Source organism: Vespula pensylvanica, chromosome 5, assembly GCF_014466175.1.
Source record: "Vespula pensylvanica isolate Volc-1 chromosome 5, ASM1446617v1, whole genome shotgun sequence".
NCBI lineage: Eukaryota > Metazoa > Arthropoda > Insecta > Hymenoptera > Vespidae > Vespula > Vespula pensylvanica.
This window is the reverse complement of record NC_057689.1, coordinates 5,993,945-6,019,418: the sequence shown is the minus strand read 5'-3', so window position 1 is coordinate 6,019,418 and position 25,474 is coordinate 5,993,945. Positions and strand designations below refer to the sequence as shown.

Here is a 25,474-nt window from a genome sequence, read left to right as displayed (position 1 = left end):
GAATTAATACGAGGTTTTATAATTCTAGCACGTTGTAACAATAAATCATAAAAAAATCGTCGATGGCTGAAACTGAAAACATCCAACTGAAACTGAAAACATTTTATTTAATTAATTATATACGAAATGTATAGTCAATTTTTTTAAGATATCAATATTATAACATAGAGTAATTATTAAAATAATTATTACAACGTTTCACTGGGATTATTAAATCGAGAAAAAATTATGGTTTATTTAAAAGACAAAAAGATAGGGATAAATAGAAAAGAAGAAAGTTTTAACAAAATCTTAGGTTCTCATACAAAATGCCAATCGTAGTTCCATACAGTATATACAATATTTCGTTTTTGGAGATACCAACTAGAAATATGTGAATGTCATCTAGCAAGGGAAAGAGGAAGAGAGAGAAAGAGAGAGAGGAAGAGAGTGAGAGAGAGATATCTTCGAGATACCACACGATAGCTATATCGACGAATATGCGAGTTTCCTTGGCCTTCGTCCTGGAATGTAACGATGCTCGAATACTTGTAATATGCAAGGAGCCAACGATGCAATACCATTGAAAAGTATATCTGCCATCTTTTTTCTTAGACACCGTCGATTCCTATGAAATCGAAGGAAACTCAATCGATATTGAAAGAGCGACGAGAAATAATACCGTTCGATTATTAACTGAAATCAACAAAGAAAGAAATAACGTCCCATTTCTGATCGGAATGAACGGGCTATTAATTTTTATTTCAAATAAATACAATCGTTTTTGTCGAAAAGTTGCAACGAAAAGCAATCGAGCTCACGTACGTATGTAGGTTAAGTACGTAATCCTTCATTTTAATCACTAAATAACTGGAAAGAGAAAAAGAAAGAAAAAGTATCGATTGTGATCGGCCGAGCAATTTTGAACTCTTTTTTTTTCTCTTTCTCTCTTTTTACTCTGGACACAAGTGCTATTTATGTAGACCGGGCCCCATGAACGAGCACGGCAACTTTAACTATCCTTCTTGAAGCAACTCAACTCAAGCCTTACCCACCAGGCACCAACCATCCCATCCAAAAGCGCCCTTCGCTAAGCCATTATCCTCCTAAAGGATCTTCCATGTCCTCGCAAGATACCTTGGTCGCTCTGGCTCCTCGAAATTTCATAAGCAACTTTCTCCTCAGCCTGCGGCCAGTTATCGACTTTCCAGAGAGTTTTCTGTGCAGCAAAAGAGGAAGATAGAAAGATGAATAGATAGAGAGAGAGAGAGAGAGAGAGAGAGAGAGAGAGAGAGAGAGAGAGAGAGAGAGAGAAAGAGAGAAAGAGGGAGAAATAGAATGAACGATACGAGGACTATAAAAAGATTTGTAATTCAAATTACAATGAAATATAATAGAAGACCGCATTGTAAATGGATTAGAAAGGACGAATTTCCTTTGACGTTATCACTTAATAAATTATTATATTTTCGAAACGACTCGACTCCATTCTATTCTCGTTGCTTGCAAATATTTAAAATCATTTCTCTTTCGTGACTAAAGAGAAAGAGAGACAGAGACAGAGAGAGAGAGAGAGAGAGAGAGAGAGAGAGAGAAAGAGAGAGAGAGAGAAAGAAAGAGAGAGAGAGAGAGAGAGAGAGAGAGAGAGAGAAGAGAGGAAGGTTATTGATTTATCTTCAAGCAGACGAATGATATAAAATTAGTGAAATATTCAATTCAGCTATCCTGACGTAAACACATTCAAAGCTCGACGTAACAGACGCATTTCGACTATTCGATTTGACATAAAAAAAAGAAAACGCGATGCTATTCAAGAGATAACGAGAGTGAAAGTAAAGGATAAAGACAGATCGTATGGCAGTCGTTTCAAAGAAATATTAAAATCAAAGTCAATAGCTTGAACCCGTAACAAATCTATGGGGATCAAGATCTCTCTATCTTTTTCCCTTGGTCTTACTCAGGTATCTACTCCGGATAGTTGGTAAAGTGAGATAGATAGAGAAAGAAAGAAAGTATCAAGAAGAAAGTAGTAGCCAAAGGGCTAAGAGGGATGACAAAGAACTTTCTCAAGGTGTCGTGCCACCTGCAGAGCGAGGATCCTTCAAAGAAGGGTCGAAGTATTCTCCAAATGCTTTGGATTCTTTCATGAATTCTCTCTTTCTCTTTCTCTCTCTTTTATCTAGCCAACTTCAAGTTCTCCTTTTTTCAGTTCCTCCTCTCTCTCTCTCTCTCTTTTTCTCTTTATTTTTGCTCTTTTTGTGTCTTGCCACGGCACTCGAGTGCTTCGAGGAGGCCATTTCCGTGGCGCTGTCATAATTTACGTAACTGCATAATTCTTCTTGTTTCCACTTATGCAATAGGAACAACGGGTGCGCCGTCGCTCGTAAAGATAAAAAATTGTCACCGGCCAGTCGAGATTACCCGGCGTCGTGCTACTATTTCACTTTTACGGAGTCTCGCCGTACGGCTAACCAGCTTCTCCATCCCGATTACGGGATACCCTTTTCTCCTTTCCTTGCCTTTCTTTCACATTCTACTGATTGAGATCTAAAGAGCTTCTTTTCTATGTCTCTCACCGCGAGAAGAAACACTCACCTCTTTTATCCCTGTTCCCTTTATTTTTTCGTTCTTTCTTTCTTTCTTTAGTTCCTTCTTTTTTCTTTATCTATCGATGTCCTAAAATATCGCACTCCGTTACGTGAGATCGATAATACAACTTGAGTACAATGTTCGTGCGAGTTAATTTTATACTTAAGTAGGTGTATGTATGTATAAAAAAATTTTTAATTCGTTTAATAGAGAACTTATGATCTATGAAAAATATAATAAATTCTTAATTATATTAAAGATTCGATTACTTTATCTACTTCGATCTCATTTTTGTTTCTGATCGAATTGGGCGTATGAAGGATCTTAACTTCTTCACGATGTTATTATACAATCTCTCTTTATTTAAAAAACTTTTTCCATTTCTTGCTCGATATTTCGAGTTTCTTCCTAGAAATTATATAGGCCGTAGGCTATATATATATATATATATATATATATATATATATCTTCCTATACATGTTCCTAGAATTTATGTAAATGAGCGATATCCGTTTATGAAAACATTCACTTTCTTCTTCTTTTTTTTTAACTATTTAGAGTACCGTCAGCTGTACTTCTTAGAAACGACGTAGGTCAATGTGCCAAAGATTTTTAAGACAAAACGTAAGCTGATGTCTGACCTATTATATATTATGTCAAGGACAGAGATCTTAATAATTTATTTAATAATCTATAATTTTATTTATAAAATTGAGGATGTTCAAATTGAAAAAAGAAATATAATTTTTTATATAAAGCATAAATATTACATATATAAGCAAAATAATTACATGGTCTTTTTTGTCTCTCTTTCTTTTTTTAAAAATAATTATCTTTTCAAAAATAATCTTCAAAAAACCGAATAATTTGATACTCGTTAAATTTTAGTAAATTATTTATATATGTATATTCTTACTAGCACACTTCGTACACTTCGTTTCACATCTTTTTCATAAAAATCACATGCTCGTAAACGAATGTTTCGCAAAATTGTGAGTCTCGTATTTGTACATACGTACTCGTACATACGATACAATATGTGCCTTCGAAGAAAAAATTTCCGCATCTTTCCCGCATCCCGTCGTTATCCAAGTCGTACTTGTAAAATTTACACGGCTGTGTCATTAACGAGACTTCCATAGGAGCGCATTTAACGAACGAACTTAAGTTCACTACCTTCAAAGTGTGTGTGATTTCAGCGAAATGTATAAACAAAATATAAGCAAAAAATGAGAAGGAAAAAAAAAAGAAAATATTCATTACAAAAAAAAATAACCACTATAAAATAAATACATTATTTTAAATACATAATGTAATTGCATATTTTCACATCGCTGTAGAAAAAATTTTGATTCATTTTTTACCTTTTTAAATAAACTTTTGCATAGAGCGGCTTGTTTGAAAAAGAAAAAAAAAAGAAACAAGACAAAAAGCATTTCTCTGTAATGTTGTAATCGCATTGCGCAGCACGTAGAGATAGTAATAAAGAAAACGCTACTCCGTTATACTACCGTGTTATTTCCTTGGATAAAAACCATCTTGCAAGAAAGAAAGAGATAGAGATGATACCTTACGAATCGTTCTAAAAGACAATTGTCGAATACGGATTCCAATCGGCGTGCAAGCAAACGATTCAAACGCAAATCGATAACAGGCCTATCCCAAGCGATCTCGCCATTCTTTTAAATTGGAATTCTCGAAAGCTTTGTGTTTCCTTTCGAGGATATAACGAAAACAAATCTAAATGGTCAAAAGTGTCGACGTTTATCGAAAAAGCGAATACCGTCGTAATCCGGAAGACATATTTAAGATTAAATTGATTTCTAATATATATATATGGACGTTCTTACTACGAGAAAGAAAGAGAGAGAGAGAGAGAGAGAGAGAGAGAGAAGAATGAAATCAATTCGAAACAAGAAAAGAATTGTAAACGATAGTAAGAATAAACTGTTAACAAGGAAACGTTTAAAATAAATTAGTCTTAAATTGTCTAATTAATCATTGATCTATACATCTACAATAATCTTTTTAACAGTATAAATTGATCGACAAAAAAATGAACGAAGAATAAATGAGATGTGTAAAAAAATCGATGAGCCCATTCTTCTCTAAATAATTCTTTCAGTGCTTCATTAAACTAACAATTGAAAAAAAGAAAAATGAAACGAGCACAATGATAGAGATCGTCGATACAAATTTACATCGTCGAATCTTGAGGGAAATTAATCCTCGCGTGGACAACTCCACCGAATACTCGACGTCGCAACAGATGTCTCGTGAGAATCGATACACATGTTACTCTCCACTCTCCCATTCGACTTTGCCATTCGATTAGCTTGAGTTTGACGGAAACAGCTGATTGATTCTGATATCGAGACGTTCCAATATTGAGTTTCTGTATCCACGGAAACGGTCTGTTACAAACGCTCATCGAAGTTCCAACTAGACGTTTGCAATAACTATGTAATCACTAGACGTCTATTAATCCTAGGACGATACTTAATTCTCAATGATAATAATGGCTTCATATTTTCCAAATCGAAACTAATATTTCTTTTGAAGATTTCGATTCTCTCTCTTTCTCTCTTTCTTTCTCTTTGCTATCCAACCATTCGTTTAAAACCTTCATATAACAATTTGTAAAGTTCGCAAAGTTTCACTGTGCCAACTGAGCGTGTGTCTTTCTCAGAAGCACGCCACGTCACGACAGCGTGCAATCATAAATCTTATTCGATCATAAATCCAATAGAAATAGTTCAGTGGGTAGCTGACAGTGCGACTTCGATCGAAGACTGAATGAGGAGAAAGAGAGAGAGAGAGAGAGAGAGAGAGAGAGAGAGAGAGAGAGAGAGGGAGAAAGAGAGAGAAAGAGAAAGAGAAAGATAAAGAGCAGGAGAGTTTCACGGTACACGATGTGGAAAAATGACTTTGAACGAAGGCCGATTCTCAAGATAATCGCTTTTCTATCGGTCTTTTCCTACGTGGCCTGCCGAGAGGAAACACATCGAGAAAAGACGGGGATGCTGTAAAGAGAACTCTCGTAGAAAAGAGAGAAAGAAAGAAAGAGAGGGAAAGAGAGATCGATCGACTTCGTATGTCTTAACGAAAGAAAGAGATGGAGATGGAAAGAAGGAATGAAAGAGAGAAAGAGAAAGAGAGAGAGAGAGAGAGAGAGAGAGAGAGAGAAAGAGAAAAAGAGGAAGAAAGAGAGAGAGAGAGAAAAAGGGCGAAAAAATTGCTCTCTTTTCAGCCTCGAAATCGTAGCAATTAAACTCGAACGAATGTACGTACGTACGTACGAGCTTGTTTCATCGGACGCCTTATTAAACGTTTCTCTCGGTGGAGAAGAAGACCACCAGGAACAGTTAACGCGCGGCCATAGAACTGCCACGTTGCATTATCCACTTCTAGAAACTAACACGACGTTGGAAATGCCGTTGGAAAGCGATTGGATCAGCGAGAGCGTTGATTTTGTTTCTCCCTCTCCTACAGGCCTCTCTTTCTCACCCTCTACCACTGTTAATTGGCAAAACATTGTCGGTAAAGTTGCAAAACCGGTAGTGTTCTGGTAAAAGAGAGAGAGAGAAAGAGAGAGAGAGAGAGAGAGAGAGAATGAGTATATACCTTCGAATTCGAAGCCTTTTGTCGAATCATTCGTCTTTCCGGGCACGAAGGAAATGGAATAACTTCCCCCAAAGCTAATTTCTGTACGAACGAGCTTTCCAGATGAAAAAGGAAATAGAAAAAAATGGAGAGATGAATGTAATATGCAAAGAATGTAACCGAGAATAAAAGTAGCCTCTATGATACGAACCGTGAAGTATAAAGCATGGTAAAGATATTCTACGAAATAAAATTACTATGTTTAATTAAATAGAAAAATATATGTAAAAGAGAAGAAGTCGACGTTCTCTCAAAATTAATAGTATTAAAATATATTTATGATATTTATATATTTACATTATATATTATATAAGATAATTAAATTATAACTAAGTATTTTATTATAATTGAAAAAAATTCTTTTATAACAGTCAATTTCAAGTTTTCTCGATTCTATCATTAGATAAATGATTATTTTATTAAATTTAACCATCATTGTTATGTCGTGATAGTTACTTTTCAAGGATTAAAATTGTAAAGTAAAGAGAAAGTCTCATTCTTAGGATTGTAATGCATTAAACGATCCGAAAACGAAGCGAGAGGATCATTTCGACGACGTAGCCACGTCATGGGACTTGAAGTTTCCTTAAATTTCGTTGTTAGGGAGTTTTCGTTGGGTACCGGACTTACTCGTTGATGCACCCGGTCCCGTCGATCGCTCCGATCGTACGAGTATTTCGGGCGAGTTTCCAAGGGACGGACCATTTACCTTGAACGATCGTAATTGAGTAACTAGATATTCCGCGTAGTGACGTTAAGCTACACCATAACCACTCGCGAGGATCATAAAGGATCTCCTAGGACGAGCGGTTCGTCATTTTGCTTCATGACTCCTTGGACCATGAATACATTCGTTTCGAATTATGAGTACATTCCGTTTTACGATCGAACAAAGAATTACGAAAATTAGTCATTTCTAATTCATTTAAATATCCAATTAACACCGCAAAACTACATTTATTTGTAGATGATTAAATTGAATCATTTAATCATCTACAATACAAATTATTCCCAATAAGTTCTTTCCCAATTTTGATTATTTATCAATAATTTAACATTAGGAATAATTATGTCCATATTTAATATCGTAAAATTAATCATCGAATTATGTATAATAGTAACAGTTGCCTATATAGTAACAAAAGTTACAATTAAATTTAATTCAACAAGTTATTTGCCAAATATTCAAAATTATCATTCGTATTTATTATACATATATACATTCGTACATACACACACACACACACACACACACACATATACCTATATATGTATATCTGATTATATCACTAAAATCGCAAAGGATTAACAACTTCTAATAGTAGTTCCTAACAATCACAAGGTTTCTAGGAATGTACGATTCCATTAGTCTCATTAAATAATACAGTACGCCCTGACGAAGATATCGTGAAGGGTTCGTTGATCTAATCGAAATGCCGAAGACGATGTCGGCGAAGCGTCAAACTCTGCGAAGTGAAAGACGTGACTAGGAGAGAGAGAAAGAGAGAATCGATGTTCAAGATTCGAAGGGGAATGACATAGAATGTTCAAGGAGGGAACCAAGAGAAGGATCAGGACATCGAGGAAAGGATGAACCATGGGACCGCAGAATCTTCGTAAAAGCGGAACCCCATCCCAATGGAATACGTAATCGTCTTCTTTATAAACGCTGCAGCAACCTCTCGCGCCCAGCCAAGGATTTTCTTCCTTCTGAAATCCGTGACCACGGCTCGCGTGACTCTCACGACGTGAGTTGAATTTCGTATTGAGATCTATCCTATCTATCTATCTCTTTTTCGCCACCAATCTCCCCTCCCTCATTCTGACCTATCCTTCTTCTCTCTTATCGGCTTTTCCTATCTCAACAACAAGGGTCTCACTAAACGAGACGAGATAAGACCGTTGCCTGAACGAAAACGATCAAACTTACACTTTTATCGGATCTTCTAACGTTATTCTGATCAATCATGATAACATAATAATCTATAGAAAAAACAAATTTTTTTGCTTGTTTACATAGTCAATGGTATTTACAATAACGTTGATAAGATATTTAATTTATATATATATGTGTGTGTGTGTGTGTGTGTGTGTATGTATCTATATAATATAAATGAACGAGAAAAAATAATTTAAATATTCTCATTTAAAGGTCTCCATTTCGTAGCACATCACATAAATCTATCTATAATTATAAGTACATATATCTAATTAAACATATTGTACAAATAAATCGTAAAATGGATGTATAAATATACAGGTATATAAATCTATGAGGAACGTACACCTATATTAGATTTCAATGATTAAAATCAATAATAAAATTAACGAAGCGAATCAATAAAAAGATATGAGTTTCATTATTGACGAGATAGTTCTTGAATGGAACGGTTTTATTGATTCTTTAAAAATCTCTGTGGGATGGTAATACGACGTGGTAAGAGATTCAAGGATACTGAGAACAACGAAGTAATGCAAACCAAATTACGACCGTATAAAGATAGGTTCACCGCTTTGAAATATTAGACCGAACGATATCGACGTTACACATACCTATATAGAAGTCGATATACCTCTTTGAAATATGGTAAACCAATATCGTTACGTTAGCTAGTACTATCGTCGGTAATGCGAAGGATCTCGCAAAATTCTTATGGGAAAATGTCTTTTCACGAATTTGGCTAATTTTTGGATACGTGTGTTTCTATAGTTTCCATGCGATAAGATCTGAAAGGTTCAGATATAAAGGTACAGGCTTTTCGATCGAATATGCGTGCGTACATACTTGCGTGTGTTTATGTATGTATAAGATTAATATATATTCATTGGTAGTATAGTTTATATAATGTATTGATAGATACAGGATATACATATGATATGCAATTAAGCAGCTAGACAGTATATATTTGGATTTGATATTCAACATGTATAGATATAGGATTATATAATGTGTAATGTATAAGCAATGCAAGTAGAAATATGCAAATGTGCATATAGTAATTTTTTTCCTAAGTACATGATATGATATTATTTGATATGATATGTATGAACATATCGTAGACATTTAGTATTTGTTACTATTTGTTACATCCGACATATAATATAAAAATATTATGCATGACAAAACATATATTATATTTTTTCGCATATAAAAATTTACGCAATTCTACACAGACATATATGCACGTACGCACGCGAGCACTCACACGCATTCGACCGAGAATCATACACATCAAGTTGAATAGCTATACTTTTGCATGTTAAATCTGGATCTTCCCAAATTTGTAGCAGGGAAATAGGTTATAGGATCAAGTTATGTCCATTCGGACGTTATTTCAAAATGAAAAGAATCACACGACGTATTCAAAAATTACATTTAAATCCGCAGAAAAACACTTTCCAGTAAGAATGGAGACTGAGTCTTTTGCTCTATGCTGAGACATTAAACTTTCAAATATTATTTGATGTCGAAATACGTCTGCGATTTTCTTCTCTATCTCCATATTTACGTATATGTACATAAGTATCTTTTTTTGTCTTAGGAGACAGTCATTCCGAGAGTTTCTATTTGCAAGAAGGAGTAAAACGCGTATGAAATCGTAGAAGACTGGTCGGTCTAAGCAAACTGTTTCTAGCTTAACTAACGTTCGCAACGATATTGCAAAATATTGCAGGAAGCAGCATCCAAGGTACACGCGGAAAAGATAAATAACTTGCGAAGACGTTTCAAGTAGAAAGCGTCACCACGTTGAAAATCTCTTAAAAGCAGTTGCGGATACTGCCGTGCTTCCTTTCGATAACACGATAAATGCGGAAATTCGTCTTGATAGAAGGCGAAAGAGGAAAATTCAATATTTTTATTTCCTCTGTTTCTTATCTCTCTATCTCTCTCTGTCTTCTTTTGATTTTAATCACAATCCGATCGTTTAAAAAGACGATGATTGTCGTGACTTAAGCAAAATTTATTAGTTAATGCGGGTCTTTCTCTTCTCTTCTTCTTTCTCTCTCTTTTTTTGTCTTTCTATCTCTTTCACTTTTTCGAATGAATATTTAAATGCGACCTCTTACCTCACCGGTTAAAATATGGTCACATTTATATTTTCGCGCTTATTAAGTACGCGAAGCTTGCTACTAGAAAAGTCCAACTTCTTGATGGTTTCGTTTACTTCAAAATGACTTTCCAGCAATGAATATGCCATGAATATTTATACAGGTTCTTCCACATCGTTATGATGAAAAATCAGGAGTGACCCCAGCAGTTTGGCAGTATTCGTAAGTACGTACGTACGTATGTATGTATCTACATACAATCAGTCGTAATAATATTTCAACACTCTTTTTAAAATCAAATAACTGTTTAGACTAAGAAAAGTATTACAAATTTGTCATTAAATACAAAAGATATATATATATATAAAACTTTTTATAAAAATACTTTAATACTAAATACTAAAAAGTGAATAAAAAAGAAAGAAATCTGAAAACAATTCTAGTGTGTTATACAGATATAATAAATATTTTTAAGTTCTTTCCAGACTTACTTTTATATAATATATTAATTTCTCTCTATATCTATTCAAATATTCCGAACATTTTTCTTTCAAAAGTTAATGAATTTCAAAAAGTTCATGGATATTCCTGTGACCAACTGTATATAGACACATACATATATATATATATATCTATACGTACAATGTATGTCGTCGTAAGTAACGATTCAAAAATCAGAATTTAAATCTTGGCAAAGGCGCGAACGAAGAGCCGAGTCTTTTTCCTCTTAAGGCGTAAGAATAATTTGGGCGTGACCATAAACGAGGTGGAGAAGAAGTTAACGTTCGAACGTTCTTGGCTTTCGGCCAATCGTACAAACGCGTCCGGAGAAATGAATGAAAGATTCAATATGGTCTCGATGTATATCGTAGGTACTACTAGGTAGGTATCGTATATTCGTACTTATATACAACGTGTCTCGTGTATAATATCCGCCTAGTCGAGAGAGGCACTTTACTTTCAAAGCTCTCTTGAGGATTCTAGAACATTAGCCAACTTCTAATCTCATCGCGTCCATCCACAAGCCACACCAATTATTAATCTAAATTAAAGACGTCTGCGTTTAATTATTTCCCCTTCATAAATATATCAAAGTATAAAATACAAATACGTATATAAATATATATAATTTACATATTTTTATTTTGTATAATGTATATGTAAATATATATTATTTATATATATATTTTTCTTTATTAAATATAACTAATAATGACGCTCCTAAACTTTCGCATTCCTACATCAAATCAACTTTAAGCTCTTGATAATAAATCTCGTAAACTATGAAAAATCTATTCTTTACAACAAAATATTAAAAATAGGAATAATACGTGCTAAAATCAATCGTATAATATATCGCAATTGATGATTGTAGGTAAGTACATGTATCTACATATAGCAAGGACGTATGTATCTAATGCGTATATCGAAACGAAATATTTTAATTATAATCGTTTACGTTTATCTTACTGCAAATTGGTTACACGAACTTTTCACTTGGAACGTTGCCCTTCGAACGAGGTTCTTGTAGGTCCGAATGAATAAAAATAAAAAAATAAAAAAATATCGAGTTTAATCGACAGAACGTATCGTTCGTTTATCGGCTTGATTCGTTCGAATGCAAAACGTAATCCACAGACTACCTCCTCTCCTCTTGGAAAGTATCCCTGCTGTGGCATGCTGATAAAATATCAAATAAAACGTCGCATCGTTCTCGCCAACGATTAAAAGCTACTTTTCGATGATACTGCTACGAATTACTCGAACGGACGAATATTTTTCTTCTATTTTTTGTTTTGTTTTGTTTTGTAAAAACAAATAACAAATTCTTTGACCTGTAAAATCGCAGAGAGAGCCACGTTTCATGTCGATGTCGAAGGTAAATAAAAATTGTTATCGAAGCAAGATACGTTGTTGATTTGACCTTGTTCTTAATATAGGTTACATATTATAGTATATGCGTTTACAGACAAATAAAGTCGTAATAACCTACAATGTTCGTAGAAATAATATTATATGTTTTACCTATAGTAACCTATATCTATAACTATAGTATTATAATTATAACTATAGTAACTTATAAATTTTTATTTAATTTAATTTGAGTCGAGGTATACGAACGCTATTACGAAATGAGTAAATAAAATATCATAAGCTATATAAGGGTGTAACAATAGATTGAATTCTTATGTAGAACAAATACATACTGTTAGAAATATTACGTTTACAATTCATATTTCCTTTTACAAATATCTTACAATGTAAATCTTATAATACGTATATAAAGTAAACTATTGTTACACATTATAATACTATATATTATAGAATATCACGAAAATACGATAAGAATGAAAAAAAGAAAGAAAGAAAAGAAAAGTGAGAATTTAATTGTAGGCGTTTCTTTCGGAAACAATAAATGAATCTATTGGATAAAACTTACATCATAAAAATCGAACGATCTTCCTCCAACGAAGTACAGTAGGACGTATAATTCAGGAACGTTAAGTCGGTATTTATGTTGGAGGCCAGTCGTCAGTACTAACGACGTTCGCACCAGCTTTAACAAGTCGACGAATAATTCAGTGCTTTAATTACGAGCCCTAGCGAAAGCTCGCTTAATATTGCAAGCAACTCTTGGTTGCTCCGGTTTGAAAGCGTAGCTCCTTCCTCACTGTCGGTTAGGCTCGCACCCGAATTTGTTATGATCCTTTGGAGAATATCGACTCGTGATCTTTCTCTTTCCCCCCTCCCTTCTCCTTCTCCTTCTCCTTCTCGAGACACGTATGCTTCCTTCTCGGTGGCCTTTTGCCCTTCCTAATTTGTTTTGAATGGATTCTCTCGGTCGAATGTTTTCGACATTATCGATCGTGAATGAACGAAAGAAAAATAAAGAAAAAAAAAGAAGGAACAAAAAGAAAACAGAACAAGAAGAGAGATACGATAGTTACGATTGACAAAAACAATTTTCGAAACAATACCTATGACGTCAAAGTTTCTCATTTAACGCACGTTAATTCTCTCATTTGCCCAGGCCGTTTAGCTTGTGTTTATCCACTAACAGACCTAAATGTAAAAAATTAACGAGAGTTCGACTCGATCGAAATTACATCGAACTTTATAGATAATAGAGATCGTAAGTGGAACACATACAATTGTCTATTTAAAACGAGAAGCAATTATACCGATTGAATGGAGCTACCCCTTCTATTTTATTCCAGTATCCTTTTTCCCAAATAAATCTTATGATATTATGCTCTATGATAAATATATGAATGATCATTATGATGTCACGTACAATTATTAAAATAAAAGAAATATATTCAGAATCACGTTTGCATTGGTCAGACAATTTTTTGCTCGATCATTTCAATTCATATTCATACGTCTTGTTCATTGGTATTACTTTTCATGCAACGATTTTATTTATTCTAGAGTAAAATCGAACAGTGATAATATCAAAAATGTGAAAAACGATAATCTCTTATCTGACACGATTATTACTTTTCATAAAACAAATAAATAAAAAAGAGACCGGGCAAAATTTATAATTATTACGAGCGCGATCACGCGAATGTACATATGTAATCCTCATTCGAAATTTTTGCAGAGTATACGATCTCGAAAAAATGGTAATGCGTATCATAATTTTCATTGCAATAGAAGTTATACTGGTCGCCCACCAGAAACATTTTCAAATTTGGTATTTGGGTCGAGCCAAAATACGACATGGTCATTATTTAAAGACAAAAAAACTTTAATAAGCAGGAACATGTGCAACAGTAATTCAAAGTCTAATGATAATAATGTTAAACTTCTACCACGACTTCAACGTCCACGAGAAAATTTGTTATTCTTTTGAACAGCACAGTCCTTTGAAAATTATTCCGGGAATAACAATTTGAAATGCTTTATACGACATGTGTATCGGGCGTTATTCGTCGCGATAATTAATTTTAGCCTCGAGTCATCGGCGCTATTTGCCCATTATTTCCATATGACTTGCAACGTATCGCAATTATGATATATATCATTATATGTATATATACACACACACACATCATATTAAATCATGATTTTAGTAGAAAATCTGCAGTTATAATATACTTTTGTTCTCTCTTTTATTTGTACATATTTAACTGATCATAACATTTGTATTTGTCATCTTTCAATCATTAAAATAACATGATTTTATTTCTTACGTTTTATTCTTTTTTATAAACGTAAAACTATTCTCCGTTTATAATTTATAACAATATTTAACACAAACAGAAGATGAAACGAGTCAATAGAGAAATCATAAGGGATATTCGAAATAAATAAATAAAGAAAGAAAGAAAGGAAAAAAGAAAGTGAAAAAAGAGAAATGGGAAAAAAATACACGAGGTAAATGCGATCAAATGTATAGATCAAATCCGTAAAATCCGCGTCGAAAATCGTAGTGCAAAATTGCGAGAAGGATTACCTATTTCGAAACGGTGAGGTAACAGACATGTTGGCGTGTGTCGGCAATCGATAGCTTTGATTCTTGAATTTGTCGAATCGGAGGTAGCGATCGTCGTCAGACAAATAAATGGTTTTACCTTTTTCCTATCCAATTATTCGTCACAAAATGGATACGATTTGAAAGCGTAGCTTGAACTGTGAAAAATCAAAGTGATCGTCTGATCGCATGTATGGCGAACGACATATACACATACAAAGATATCGTTGCCATTATCCATTAGGAAGAAACTCGGGACTAGGTTTTACACGGTTCGAAAAGTTCATTAGATTTAAATATTTATAAGGTGGGAGAGTGGTGAAGAGAAGGAGTAGGGCCAGTCAATTCGAAGCCAAGGAAAACTACTTTGATTCTTTGTTCCCGCGAGTACGTTCTGCGAAAATGAGAAAGAAGAGAAAGATAGAAAGAAGGAGAAAGAGAACGTTCGGAAAGTTCCTCGTGACTATGAAACGAGACGACTTTCAAGAAAACGAACGCCGAACCTAATTGACCGTGCGACTCCTGGGATTGGAAATGCGAATCTTCTTGAAGCTTCTTTCTTACTTGGCAGACGTAGACTACTGCGATAAGCGATATAACAAAGACTGAACTGGAAAAGGACTTAAACCGAGTCTCGAATCTCTTTCATATTATATTACGTACCTACTTTAGGTAAAAATCGATCGGAGTTGTGATTGATTAAGGAGAAGAATGAGAGGGGAAAGGGTTCGATCTAAAAAAGAACAAATGGACTCGATAAAATATTCTCTCGATTCGAGAAGTAGCCTCGGACTAGGACGATATATTTTTACATAACGCTCGATAAATCGACCTTAAATATTCCAAATTTACTAGGCTGAACGAGGGTATCCCCGATAAGAGAGAGGGCCAAGCGTTTGGAATAAACCTAAAGACAAATAGGCTGGAATATGATGTACAAACTGGGGAAGGTTTCGACGTATATATATAACAACGATCTATATGTATAGGTATCGATACGTATGTATATGTATATGTATATATATATATATATGTATGTATATATATATATAAACCTATATAGGTAATTTATAAGCGGTCCAAACATAAATTGTCCCAGGATAGGATTAAGTGCGACCCGAATCCTTCGATGTGTCGACCGGTGAAATCGTACTAACGGAGGAAGCAGGATCCTCCGGAGGATTCGAGAAAGGCCAGACTTGATAGACGGGGCGATAAAACTTTGGCAAAGACGTAAATCAAGCGGCACAAAGAGAGAAAGAGAGATGATGCGAGGCCAGAGAAAAAAGAAAAGGAAGAGGAAGAAGAAGAAGAAGAAGAAAGCAGGTGGTGGTCGTGCGTACACTTTCGATCGGAAACTATCTATATATGAGAAAGAGAAAGAGTAGAAGAGAGAAAGATAGAATTGAAAATAGGATTGCACGAGTATCTTGGATACACGTGGTTGAGCCTAACGTAGACTTTAAAACGTATGGCCTGTATGGTCTAATCCCATGCGGTGTCTCTCTACCGACTAGTCCCGTTGCTACTGCTTCTAAAGGAAACTCTGCTAGCAAACTCCGGTAGAGGAAAATCATGGAGCCATTAGAGGACCCTTTACCCCTGGGGCTATCGCTCTGCTCCACCGACTTTTATTTCTAATATTATCTACTTTACTACCTTAACCGCTATACAAATTCTGTTATCGATGATACTGCTGCGTAGGGGTACGATGAAGAAGAATATGGGTTTTAGGATATTTTTTTCTTTTTTTTTTCTTTTTTTGTGGGGGAGAAAATTAGTACGTTAAAACTACCTGTTTAACGAGCCTTAATATCGTTTTTTAAAGAAATATTATATATTTAAAATAACAGAATATGAAGATGTCGTTTACTTTCTATTTTTTATTCATTCATCGATTAATCGTTCTCTCTTATTCTTTCCTTTCGATTGCCCTTTCCGTTTGTACTAATACCAGAAATGTATTTCAATGTGTTTTTACAATAAACAGTTAATCTCATAGAAATCTCAGTCTACTTGAACCAAAGCAACGTTCTCTCCTTTCCTTCTATAACACTAGTCAGCATTTTCAACGAGATTAATGGATTCTCCTTACTAGTCCCTTTAAAATGGTATCACAAGATATTTCTCTCTACGCGTCTCTTTGTAAGACTTCACTTCAAAATTGTATCGGCCATCTCGTCAAATCGTTGTCAGACAATGAGAGCAACGACAACCGATAACCGATCGAAGTTACGAAACACAGGAAGAAAAAGAGATGGAACAAAATAGACAGGAGTTAAAGAGGAAGGACAAAGAGGACGGATCCGTCGAGCAAGAAAGGACGATTGAAATTGGCAGTAATTTTCTAAAGAAAGATGCACTGAGAAAAAAAGAGAAAGAGAAAAGATGCGGTTAAAGAAAGAAGACAGAAATAACGATGACGATCACGTGCCTTTGTAGATACCGACTGTCGCTTCTCTTTTGCCAATAAGCTTGCAAGGATTCGAAGTCCTGTTCTGGAATCCTACATTCCTCAAGAAAGGAAAGAGAACTTTCTCTTCTTTCCTTTAAGAGAGAGAGAGAGAGAGAGAGAGAGAGAGAGAGAGAGAGAGAGAGAGAGAGAGAGAGAAAGGAGAAAGTAGACAGGAAATTCCTTCCTTCCTGCCCTTCTTCCTCCCCTTTACTGTCTAATGATTTTAAGACTCCCTGTAATCAGCACGTGTTCTCGGTTAACGAAACGCCAAGTAAACGCTAGTCGTGTTCGTCTCTTCTCGTTTTCTTCGATTTCTCTCGGCTAAGGGTGTGAAGTAAAGTCGATTCGTTAAAGAGAAAGAAAGAACGTGCTAAGAAGAGAAAGAGAGAAACAGAATGTATCGTCCTGAACGAAAAGGAAAAGAAAGAAAGAAAGAAAGAAAAAGAGAGGCAAAATCTCAATCTCGATTTATTATGCAACACGTTCCTTCGAGAGACAGAATATCGTTCGAAACGAAAGGTATGATAATTTTGTTTAAATATTTGTACAAAATGGGCCGACATCGAAAAACGAATAAAAGTTTCCAGTGCAACAGGCTGCACGAAAAATGATTCTCACGTCGCGAGCGATATAACTTTTTTATTTTTTCTATTTTTTCTATCTTCTCTTTTTTTCTTCTCCTTCAGAATAAATTACAATACGTATGCAGAATATATAAAATCGAAAATCCTCATTCTTACCGTATGATTAGTTTGTATAAAGAAAAAGGTATTAAAGAAAATGGCGGAGTACTTTCGAGCGCGCTCGAAGGGAGAGACGTCCCAAGAGTAAGTTTCTTCTTCGTATAATTTGACACGCGATCCACTACCGAATTCGCGACGGCGAACCTCTTGAGACAAAGGAAGAAATTGTTCCAACTTCGTTGCCATTTAACGGACCTTCTCTTTCGAATGTAAATTCACCGACTCAGTCTTCTCTCTGTCTCCCTTTCTCTATCTCTTCATCTCCATAAAGGTACGGTGGAAGATTCGGACTTAACGTGTTTCTTAATTTACACGTGGATGTTAAAATAATGCGAATAGGGGGGCTTTGGGTATTTCTCTCTTTCTCTCTCTCTCTCTCTCTCTCTCTCTCTCTCTCTCTCTCACTATTTTATCGTCAAGCAAAAAGAAAAATGAAACAATAAAAATAACGAGTGTTCTTCTTTTTTCTTATCATATCTTCCCTCTTTAACTATACCTACTTAAATAAATTGATGCTCATAAACGTCCAATTGGAAATAATATAAACCGAATAAATTTAATATATCAGTATCTATGTACTTTTTCTTCTTCTTCTTTTCTTTTCTTTCCTTCTTCTCATTCATACGGGAAAATAAAAATATATAACGAAAGCTTACCATCCTCGATCGGGCAAACATTACAGCCGATTACGGATGATCGAGTAACGAGCTTTTACGTCAGGTAAAGAACCGAAGGAGATCAGAGTTAATTCCGCGGTCTGTACAAATCTCGTTCGCTCTCTTTCCCTTTATATCTCTTTTGAAAAGGGATGACGAATTATCACGGATTAATTCAGAAGGGAAACGTTCGTGCGTCAGCGGCACGCGGTCGAGTGAGAGAAAGAGAGAAAGAGAGAGAGAAGAGGTTGAGTAGACGACAAAAAAAAATGGGGAAAAGCTCGTTTAATAGCCGACATAGCTATGGTACGAGGGCAGATAGCCCGTGTGTACATAAACGGCTGCTCTATTATCGTAGTAGGACGCTAATGTTTAAATCGATAACGTAGATACTCCCTTCCTCCTTCAACCTCATCCTACTCTTTCCCTCTTTCTCTCTTTTTGCGTGCTTCGAGAGATCGAAAGTGTGTGTATGTATGTGTGTATGTGTATATGTGAGGGAGAGAGAGAGAGAGAGAGAAGGTGGAAGAGAGGCGTTTAGTAGCTTTTGCAGGACCCGTCGACGTTCGAAGAAAGATGTGGATGGAATGATCTTTTTCTTTTCGCTTTTATCTTTTTCTCGCTTTATTTATTCCCTTCGTGATTCATAATCTTTAATGTTCGCGTGTGAATAACAAATTATTATATCGTTGAGAAATATTACGAGTCCGATAAACATTTAAAGCATGTTAAATAACGTTAATAACGTGATACATATCGAAGGAGTTAGTCGACGTTTAGTTAATTGAATATAATATGTCGGTGATTGATCGGCTTATATTTCCAATCTTACTTAAAGCATCGGCTCTATCCTTTATTCACTTTTATATCCTGTTTTACGTTTCAAACGAGTCTCAAAGTCTGCGGGGACTTCCCCTTCGACTCGTTCGATAAATTCTGCTTAACCGTGGTGAAACGCGCAGAGAAAATCGTGCGGAAATAATTATCCGAGCACCGTTAATGTGTCTACTTCGGAGAGAGAGAGAAAGAGAAAGAGAGAGATCGAGATAAAATGGAAAAAAAGAAAAAGAAACATTTGGTTGATAACCACAAAAGATCTGCTTTCTAGAATTTCACTAAACACCGAATGATACTCTTCCAAATCTTTTTCTACTTGCTATCGTTATCAGTAAGACTAAAAGGAGAAAATGAAATATCTTTCTTTCTTTCTTGAGAAAGGGAGAGAGAAAAATAGAGAAAGAAAAGATAGACATTACAAACATCAGATAATTTTTTTTTAACTTATTCACTACGGCTCTAGAGTTATCTTTTAAGAGAGAACGAATAAACGAATAAAATAAAATAAATAGTTTCGAAAGAACGATCATTTTTTTTCTTTTCTTCTTTTTAAACTCTATTCATGCTTTTTTCTTCTCTCTCTCTCTCTCTCTCTCTCTCTCTCTCTCTCTCTCTCTCTCTCTCTCTCTCTCTCTCTCTCTTTCGATTCCATGATAGAAACATTCAACGATACTCGCTACATTGCTATGAATAGAAACAATAAAATCACTTGCGTTATTTCGTGAACGATACGATAAATTTGATCGTCCTCTGCCAGCATATATGCGTGCAACGTTATAACGTAATTTTTCTGTCATTTCATTGAACGTGCTTTATCAACTTTGACGTCGAGATGAATACAATATTTCGTGTTTTCTATACCATCCACTCTCGTGCATTCCTTTAATTTGGTATCCATTCTGGCGATTTCATAAATCAACGAGACAACGCACGTATTTTTCGGCGCTCTATTAAAATTCAAATCGTCATCAGTCCTTTGGGAAAAAAAAAAGATTTAATAAGGAAAAAGAAGAAAGAGAAAAAAGAAGTAAGGTAATAAGAGGATTTCGTTGTAACGTCTGAGAAACTTGACAAAATATGCAACAACATTTATTTGGCTCAGTAGCGAAAATTTGTGGCATTGCTGGGGGTCGGATTAAAAGGGTTCAAAATTCGTGGCACGCGACAGCAATTCCGTAGCCTCTTCTCGAAATTACTTTCCACCGTTGAAACTTCGCGTTTACGTGGAAAGTCCACAGCGAGTGAGTGAGACGTCAACGCTCATTTATAATACGACCACCTCCACAATTTTGCGAGTACCATTGAGAATTGCGAGGAAGTGTGCTCGGTTTAAATGAAACACGTTTGTATATGTATGTATGTACTTATATAGATACACGAAATTCTTTCAGAGAAAAGAATGAAATAGAAATAGTTGTTTAATAAAACAAGTATTAAATCGACTCGAAATGAAAAGAAAATTAGCTACTAACTTTATGAATTTTCTTAATTTTTCGTTCGACTAGTCAATCGAATATTCTATCATTTTTTTCTCTTATCGTTCTCGAAACGGTTTGCGATAATTGAACGAACCAAAGAGGCAAAGAAAACGAAAATCCCTTTAAGGAGAAAGATCGTCTAACGAGGAGCGAACGACGTAACAGGAAGAGGAAGAAGTTTGATATATTTCCTTCTTCTTTTTCTTCCTTTTTTCCTTTCGTTCTTTCGCAGACCTCTTTACGATCAAAGCGACGCACATCGATTACCCGCAATGACTATATATATATATATATATATATATATATATATATATATATACTTGTATACACACACACACACACACATATATATATCTCTTTTCCGATCAATCGTTCGATTTCGTTCGTAGAAAAAGGCTAACATTTAAATTTATTGCCAATGAAATCGACGAAAGGAAACGTCTATCGATGGTGATTCGATCGATCGCGGGACCAACTCGTCGAGTTCCTTCTCCTGGCTCGTTCCTTTTATTTTCTTCTTTCTTCTTTTCCCCCCCTCTCTCTCTCTCTCTCTTTCTTTTTCTCTCTATCTTTGTCTTCATCTTTATCTTCCTTTATATCTAAAATATCAATCGTTTCACTCATTAGCCGAACATTTTCTCCCAGTTTACGAAAAGTATCCTTCACGGTGGAATGCTTTAAATTAAAAGGAAGGAGAGAAAGGATTGTTTCTTTGCTTTTTCTTCTTCTTTTTCTTCTTCTTCTTCTTCCTTTTTTATCATTCGATGAGCTCAGACTGGCGAAAGACTTTTTTAATTCGCCGGAAGTAAGGTTCCTATGGATCATTCGCAACGAATAAAATGCAAGAGGTTCTCGATCGTTTGCGATCGTTTGCTGGGCCGGTTGCGCTCGGGCGCGCATTATGACGACGATTAAAACATTAGGCTGTCCGTCGTAAACGACATTGGTGCTTAGCACGGAAGAAAGTACGGAGAGTACGCTTCCATCTATAAAAGTACGTACCGAGCAACTTTTGGCATCCAGTAACGCATTCGCTGCGACCGGAAATAACAGCAACATGGCCAACTGGGTAAGTCGTCCCTCTCTCAAAATTGTATATTTTCAAGATTTGGGTAGCTGGTTGGATTCGTTCGCACTATTAAATCGATATGGCGGCTCGTTCAATTTCCTCTCTCTCCCTCTCTCTTTTTCATACTTTTCTCATAGGAATTATTCAATTTCACAAGATTAAATAGCAGTTTGAATATTTTACATCAACGTTTCTCGTTATAATTCTCGATTCGCATTAAATCGATTCCGGTGTTGTTGTGCGCAAATACGCATGAATTACGAATAAATGATTTTTTTTTGTTTGTATAAATACGCGTGATGTAATTTACATTTTAATTGCCGGAGATCAGTCGAATATACAAAGAGTATTTAAATACGATCGTTTACGAATAAAAGAAATTAATTTTAGGAAAAAAAAGAAACTGTAAAAAAATTTTTTACAAATGTAACTTCTTCCTAATAAATTTCAACCATGAGAAAGTTTTTTAAACGTTTCCTCATTATTAACGAGCCGCCCCATAGATCGCTCGGTAGACTGGTGATTAAATTTCGAGTTATTAAACGCACCAACGTTTGCGTTTCAAAAAGAATATATCAGAGAACTCTCGTCCTTTGTTCATGTCCGATAGTTATAGCCACGTTCGAAATTCATGGAACGAGAGAATTAGCATTGGTGACCGTGTCGTGTCGGTATTGAAACGAGATATTCAAGATTCATTGTCATTTCGTCGATTCATAGTTCGATCATTTTCCACCAATTTTTTTATTCTTTTTTCTTCTTGTCGATAATTATTATCACATGTCGGGGAAAGATAATTGAAAGGAAAATGAAAAAAAATCGATTATCGAAGTCGTGAGTTTTCATTAATTAAATATCCGATTTGATCATCAAAAGCCATTGTACGATTCTCGAAATGTTTGATAAAAAAATTTTCACTTTGATGTTAGGCATGGTTGTCGGTCGTCGGACTACTGTTGACAGTAGCGGACAGCCAGGACCCAAGAACTCGAAATCAGGATCAATTGGTAAAGCTTCATCCGATCGAGCCGGCTCAATCGCAAGATGTCATTGAAAAACCGACGAAGAACTTGAAAAAGAGACAACTTAGTGGACTTACTGGAGTCACTTTCCAACCTTTCACGGATTCAAATGGACTGTCTTCTTTTCACAATGGATATGGTAGTTCGAGCATCGGAGCCGGGACGTTATCAGGGGTGACGTCTTCGAAACCTCTGATGCAAGCTCGAAGAAACGATGTAGCGGGAACGCACATTACGTTTGTGACACCAGCATTCGCTAATCCTCAACGAAAAAGTCACGACAGTCATCATTCGGCTTCCTTTCATCACAGTCACGGCCATCATCACGGTCATCATCACGATCATCATCATGGTCATCATTCGCATCACGATCATCACTCGAAGCATAAGCACGATCATGGTCATAAGCATCATCATGGACACGATCATAAGCATCATCACGACCATCATGAGGAGCATAAGCATCACGAAGAACATAAACATCACCAAGATCATCATCATCATCATGGACACGACCACCATCACGGTCATAAGCATCATGAGGATCATAAGCATCATCACGGTCATGAACACAAGCACGAACACGGACATAAACACGAGCACAAACATGGACACGATCACAAACATCACGGCGAGCATCAGCATCACCATGGTCACCAGCACCATTCGAAACACGAGCATCACGAGGAGCACAAACATCACGCGGAACATCATCATCATCACAAGCATCATCATCATAACGAGCATCACCACCATCACGAACATCACCACGTTAACGAGCATCATCACCATCATACGCACAAGGAAACGGAGAATCACCATCATCATCACGGCCACGAGCATAAGGAGGATCACAAGCACGAACATAAGGAGGATCATCACCACAAGCACGGCCACGAGCATAAACACGGTCATCACGAGGATCATCATCATGGTCATCACGAGGATCATCATCACAAGCACGGCCACGATCACAAGCATAAGCATCACGAGGATCACAAACATCATCACCATCAGGATCATCATCATAAGCACGGACACGACCACAAGCACGAACACAAGGAAGAGCATCACCACGGTCATCACGAAGACCACAAACACGATCATCACGAGGATCATCACCATAAACATGGCCATGAACACAAGCACGGGCACAAGGAGGATCATCATCACGGCCATCATGAGAATCACCATCATTCCCATCATCAGGAACACAAACACCATCATCACGAGGAACATAAGCATGGACACGAGCATAAGGAAGAACATAAGCATGGCCATGATCACAAACATCATCATGATCATCACGAGGAACATCATCATGACGAACATCACAAACATCACGAAGGACATAAACATCATGAGGATCATCATCACAAACATGGCCACGATCATCATCAGAAACATCACGAGGATCATCATCACTCTTCCTTCGATGGTCACGATCACACACATTACAAGAGCTTTGGACATTATTTCGGAGCCTCTCAAAATCATGAAGAATACGTGTTCCCTGAGGAGAGTGCACCTATCGTCGTCACGCCTCAAATCGTCGACGTATTGAAAGTACCCCAACAACCATCCCCAACGAAGGAATCGACCGAACAAGTAACTGTTGTGCAAGTTTAATTTAACGATGCTAACCAATTTATCTTATTTATATTCACACTTTATTTATGACTACTCGGAAACGTTTACTAGACAGACATAGCGACTATTTTAACATTGTTCAATAACCTTTATCGTTACCACAAATATTTCTTGTATCCTTTCGAATCGCGATCAATAAAATAATCGTTCACGATCTCAAATCTTTACGATGAATTTTATTTCTAATTGACTTTTATTCGATAGAAACATTATATTGCAAGAAAAAAAAGAGAGAGAGAGGAGGGGGAGAAAAAGAGAAAGAGAACAGAAAAGATATACGATAATAAGGGAAAGAAGAAAGAAAAAATTGAATGGTAAAAAGATGAAAAAGAAAGGGAAAGAAGATAGGATAAATAGCATTTGCGTTTGCAAACCCATAGTTTCAAGAATGTCGGACCGAACAAGTTTAGCCAACGGCGGACTAGCGTCTTTTCCATAACGGTAAAGCAGTTACTATAATGCAACGTTGGGGTAACGATACAACGCGTAAGTAACTAATAAAATTATTCTGAAGGAAACTCCACGGTAAATTTCGTGTATAAAAAGAGAAAGAGAGAGAGAGAGAGAGAGAGAGAGAGAGAGAGAGAGAGGAAGAAAGATGTAGAGAGAGAAACAGGAAAAAAAAAGAGAAAGGAAAGAAAGATAACTCAAAGCTCTCGAGAATCATTTCTTTTCTCGAGAACACGTACGATTTCTCGTAATTTTTCACATGCGAGATTAACCTTCGTGATCTTCTAAAAGAAATTTTTAAATGTATTTATTTATAATTAACACAATTTATAATTTCCAAACGAATTATTTTA

The 25,474-nt window shown here is 35.8% G+C and overlaps 1 protein-coding gene and 1 long non-coding RNA gene across 2 annotated transcripts; one reads left to right on the top strand and one right to left on the bottom strand.

The window, feature by feature from the left end:
- Positions 1–707: 707 nt before the first annotated feature.
- On the bottom strand, positions 708–13,109 carry LOC122629448. The gene is made up of 2 exons (XR_006327266.1): positions 12,722–13,109; positions 708–1,198 (listed from the first exon to the last, which is right to left on the bottom strand). It is a non-coding gene; the product is annotated as an uncharacterized LOC122629448 (long non-coding RNA).
- An 8,878-nt stretch (positions 13,110–21,987) lies between these two features.
- LOC122629401 (histidine-rich glycoprotein-like) lies at positions 21,988–24,650 on the top strand. The gene is made up of 3 exons (XM_043812786.1): positions 21,988–21,999; positions 22,929–23,723; positions 23,766–24,650. The coding sequence occupies exons 1-3, from the start codon at positions 21,988–21,990 to the stop codon at positions 24,648–24,650; spliced, it is 1,692 nt and encodes a 563-aa protein (XP_043668721.1).
- The last annotated feature ends 824 nt before the right edge of the window (positions 24,651–25,474 follow it).